General features: G+C 31.5%; 1 protein-coding gene across 1 annotated transcript; it reads left to right on the plus strand.

Annotated features, from left to right (window-relative positions):
• Positions 1 to 521: 521 nt before the first annotated feature.
• LOC122590882 (36.4 kDa proline-rich protein-like) lies at positions 522 to 1,781 on the plus strand. The gene is made up of 2 exons (XM_043763061.1): positions 522 to 1,351; positions 1,567 to 1,781. Exon 1 carries the CDS (start codon positions 552 to 554, stop codon positions 1,326 to 1,328), a length of 777 nt encoding a protein of 258 aa, XP_043618996.1. The 5' UTR covers positions 522 to 551; the 3' UTR covers positions 1,329 to 1,351; positions 1,567 to 1,781.
• Positions 1,782 to 5,660: the final 3,879 nt, after the last annotated feature.

The following is a 5,660-nucleotide window of genomic DNA, read 5'->3' on the forward strand; positions in this document are numbered from 1 at the left end:
CAATGCAGCAGTAAATACAGGTTTTGTCTATTTATTTACACATAATTTTATCATATTCCTCGCTAAACTTGGTTTCGATTGTAGTTTGGAGTTTCAAATTTAAAAATAAACTTCACATATAAGTTCTAAACAAAAAAAAAATCTGACACATACCGATTAATGCGAATGGTGTAACAAAAGCATCATTTTGTTATAAGTTAGTGTTCCCCGAAAGCATAAGAAATATATGTATACACATCATGTTGTAAGATAGGATTATAGGATAAGAATTCTACAGTACTTTTTTCGACCTTAGGTTGCATACAATGCTAAAATTTTATGACAACTAGCAAAATTTGTCACCTCCAATATTCACAAAATAGTTCCATGTGCCCTAGCTTTTCTCTTTGGCTCTCCCATAAATACTTTTTGTTATTTTCCTCAACATAATGTACCCTATGCTTAACTAGTTAATATTTATAAAAAAAATAAAACATAATTAAATATGAAGAAGCCCATGCACTCTATATAACCCCCTTTTCTATTATCACTTCACTTACATTCACCAAAATATGGAGTCCTCTAATAAGCTTACTGCTTTTTTCTTGATTTTAATGTTCTTTGTTTCTTCAGCAAGTCCTGTTGTTCTTGATTGTGGTCATTGTGGCAAACCAAAAACACCTGCTAAACCAACACTACCTCTTCCGCCACTTCCCACACTTCCCCCTGTCAAGCCAACACTACCTCTTCCACCACTTCCCACACTTCCACCGGTGAAGCCAACATTGCCAACACTCCCACCACTCCCCGTCCCTCCGGTCAAACCAACATTGCCAACACTCCCCATCCCTCCGGTCAAACCAACGCTGCCAACACTACCTCTCCCACCAGCTGTCCCCAAACTCCCTCTCCCACCAGTCCCAAAACTCCCTCTCCCACCTGTCCCAAAACTGCCACTCCCCAACCTTCCTCTCCCGCCACTTCCTGTACTTCCTCCTGCCACACCAGCGCCAACAGTCACCCCACCAAAAGGCAAACCCTGCACACCAGCAAAGCCGCCTACGTCAAAGCCAGCGCCATCACCATCTGCAACATGCCCAATTGACACACTAAAATTGGGAGCATGTGTGGACCTTCTAGGTGGATTAGTCCACATTGGACTTGGTGACCCTGCGGTTAACAAGTGTTGCCCAATTATTGCTGGACTAGCCGAGTTAGAGGCTGCCGTTTGCTTGTGCACAACACTAAAGCTTAAGCTTTTGAACCTCAAGATTTATCTACCAATTGCTCTTCAATTGCTTGTTACTTGTGGCAAGACCCCTCCTCCTGGTTACACTTGCTCTATCTAATTAAAAAGCTCCCAATTACCCAGGTAACTTAATTTCTATTTTTAATATTGTCAATAAACACTAATTAACCTTATTAAGCTTGACCTTTGGCCTTTTTCTTTAGATAAAGAAATTTATGAACCTTATAATTTGTTTATGTTTCATTTACAGTATACGCTCTTTTTAATGACAACATTACGAATACATATATGTGATTTTGGAATGCTTTACGAATTGCATGCATGCATGAATTTTGCAGGAGCTAATTAGTTGATGAACGCATCGATGAAATCGCCCTGATAGGATCGATCAAACTGTTAATTCGGATTTGCCTATGGATTTCTCTTTCATTTGTTGGTCAACATTTTTTTATAAGAAGATTATTGTTTTGTGGTGTGTTTATTTATTTGTGTAAGGAATAGCAGCATCATTTCATTCAAGGGAACTATTCAAGGATGTTCTTTAATTACTAAATATTATTGCTTCATCGTAAACATGCATGTATAGCCACTAATGAAAACATATAATTAGCAAAAGTATATATATACTAGCTACTCAATATATTTAATTTCGTAAAAGAAGATATCGAAATGAAACCTCTGAGCTAATTAAACTTGCTAATTATCTGAAAGTTAAAATTGTTCAACATCATTAACTATCAAGTAGATGTTAAAAATTAAGAGTACTTCAACAATGCAATCGTTTAATAATCATAAATCATAATATACATATATCTGTAGAAACTATTCACCTGTTGCGAATATGTGTTCAGCCATTTCACATATTAAATCCTTGAACTTTGTTAGTCCAAGTTGTACATGTACTATTCCATCACTTACAGACCAATTCTCACCCGTTCTTGTTATCCTAAACTTTTTAAGACATCAGGGAAGAAAGACCTCGGTATAAAGTTGGGTGAAGTGAACTTTCAGCATTTCGAAAAGGGAACTGTCAAGATCGATGTCTGGTTCTCTCTGATGTTAAACTTTAGTAATTACGATGTCTTAAACCCGTTACTATGTTTTTTTCAATAATTATTTCTATGTATCTACTTCAAAAACATGTACATTGTTTAATTACCCCTTCTATATATGCTTCTTCAATGTTCTTTAACCACTGGATAATACCATAGTGGCCACCAGATGCCACTTTCTAGCGGAACCTTACTTCGATTCACCTGAACACTAGGGTACCAAATGATACATGAGATGGGGTTCCATCCAATTACCCTTTTTCTTTCTTCAATGTTCTTTCAGTTTTCCTATCTTGTTGGGCTTTAATTTTATGGAATGTCAATCTCTCTATGTTGACCAAGTAGCTACTCAAATGATCATTACAGTACATAGTCAAACCTTCTCTTCTATTAATTCTATTTTTCCACAATTTTTGTTTTATAAGAAACTCAATTTGAGCCAAGAGTTCTTCGGTTCTTCTCCATAGTCTGAATAATGAACTTCGATTTTCTACAACCACTGCACTTTTGCCCTAGTGATAAGTTCTTCCTCGTGCAAGGGAACTTCTTTTATGATGTCCTTTTTTCCACGGATCTCTAGGAAGATCATCTTTTACCCAATTCATGATGATCGATTTCTGATCCACTATTGTTGGACCAAGATTTCGCTTGGATTACTTATATTGATTGAGGCAATTCAATTAACTTGAAATCCTGAAGGCGTGGTACTCAATAAAAAATGTTACTCTTGTGTATGATCCTTCACACCAATAGATTGTTGGATAAACTATTGGATCACTAGGAGCAGTAAGTGAGGGCTACACGCTACTTATGTCGTTTAAGTGTAGCAGTAGTTTGTGCAGACTGCAGAGGTGTGTCACAAGCATAAAGATATCTGTTTTGAATTGTGAGCTTGAATGAACAAATGAATAGTAAATAAGTCACAAGTTATGGAATTGGACATCAGAAGTCTATATATATAAATTAAATATTTTATATTGGTGAAATTATACTTTTGCTACATTGTTAGGATACATAAACATTAAATTAAAACAATATCATATCATATCTGGTGTGTATATACACTCTTACTTTTACTACATTGTTAGAATACAGAAACATTAAATTAAAGAGTTAATTAATTAAATATTCCTGGATACTTTTTCTTTTAAATTTACGTGGATCATATCCAACATTTCCAAAACTCCATTCGAACCATACTGGAACCAAACGTCGTTTGATGGCCGTTAAAAACCCCATGTGACTTGCACGTGACGGGTAAAAATGTAATATCGCGTTTCCTAATTACTTAAATAGTCTTTAACGTTTGCAAAATATTATTGGTTTCATACCTAATGTTTAGTTATTAGTTTTTTTAAAAAAATTTTGTATTTTTTTATTTTGAAAGGTAAATTTCTCTTTAAGTCAATGTTTTAAAAACCGGTATTTTAGCCATATCAGTGTGGAAATTTCCGGTATTATCGCTATTAACGACCGGTGCGACTATTTTTAATTTGTTTTTTTTTATAATAAGAATTATCCAAAACTTGTTATAGTTTAACGAAAATAGTCAAAATGAACCTATAATCCACTAAAAAATAATACCAAATAGGTATTTCATAACAAATTATAAATTTTAAAGTTAACAAATATTTTCCGGTATTACCGTTGCGGTATTTTTGATATTTCCAAAAACAAAAATTTACATTTTTTTAAATTTATTTTTATGATACTTTATTGCTATTTTTGGTTATTTATGAACTTTAAAACTTAAATTTTGTTATGAAATACCTATTTGGTATTATTTTTTTAGTGGATTATAAGTATATTTAAACTATTTTCGTTAAATTGTAACAAGTTTTGGAGAATTTATATTAAAAAAAAAATATAAAAAATTATAAATAGTCGTACAGACCGGTATTTCCGGTAATACCGGAAATTTTTCCATGATGGTATAACAAAAATACCGGTTTTTAAAACATTGGCTTAAAGCGAAATGCACTTTTCAAAATTAAAAAAATACAAAAAAAATAATAACTAAACATTGGGTATGAAACCAACAATATCGTACAAACGTTATATACCATTTAAGTAATTAAAAAGCGTGATATTACATCTTCACCCCTTACGTGGGGGTTTTAACGGCAATCAAACGACATTTGGTTCAAGTATAATCCGAATTGAGTTTTGGAAACGTTAAGTATTATCAGCGTAATTTCGAATGACAAGTATCAAACCAACAATATCGCGCAAACGTTAAGTAACATTTAAACAATTAATTCTAAATTAAAACAATATCATGAGTCATTTCCCTTTGAAGGGGTTGGGGACCGTTCCAACAGACATGCACATGAACTTTGTTTGTCATGGCTTCCTTCCAAAATTGTGGTGCCTTTTCTTTCTTTACGAGACATCTCAAGTTTCTTATCTTCTATTTCACCCGGCCATCACTATTTTCTCCCTTTTATTTTCTCCATATATAATTAAAAAAGGATATAAAAAATTCTATGTAGCACATTTTATTAGATGACATGTAAGATTTTTATTTAGTTATAATTTTTTTAAATATTTGGTAATTTTTCATGCCATGTAGATTATTTGTTATTAAAACAAATTCTATACTTATCTATTTATAATTTTTGAATTTATCTAATCTTCTTACTTTATATATTTTATATAATATATAATATATAATATATATCTATATATAACTAAAAAATAATAAAATAATATAATATTTATAATTAATCTTGGATCGACCATATATATTCTAGATGAAGAAGAATTAATATATTACTCGCTACGTCCTATTAAAAGTGTCACATTTTGAATATTCAAAGTTTTGCTTATTAACTTTGACCTTAAATATATTTTTTTGTGTTATATAATATTTGATCAAAATTATACCTAATGAAAATATATTTAAAATTCAATCAATCTATATAATTTTCATCAAGTATTATTTAACACAAATAAAGTTATTTGCGGTCAAAGTTGGGATATAAAGACTTTGTAAATACAAAACATGATACTTCTAGTGGTACGGATAGAGTAATATACATATATTAATAATATATCTAGATTCTCATTTTTAAGCATGTCTAATTCCATGGAAAGTGACAAATCTGTAATAATTTTTTTATAGCCCTCAATGTTTAACCTTTGACAAAGTAAATTATTAAAACTTACATTTAAGTTTACTGTTATTATTATTTTTTTCAATGAAACTCCTTTTTTATGAGTATTAAAATATGTTCATTTATGATGTCCTATTAAGTTTATATATGAATACATTGTTGGTACAAAATTATGGTTTTATACTTGAAACTAGCTAATCAACTCGCATATTACGCAGGCATTTTAAATAAATTTGATTTTTAGTGTCCAATGTAATAAGGTTT

The sequence above is a fragment of the Erigeron canadensis genome, chromosome 3 (genome assembly GCF_010389155.1).
Source record: "Erigeron canadensis isolate Cc75 chromosome 3, C_canadensis_v1, whole genome shotgun sequence".
In the NCBI taxonomy this organism is placed as follows: Eukaryota; Viridiplantae; Streptophyta; class Magnoliopsida; order Asterales; family Asteraceae; genus Erigeron; species Erigeron canadensis.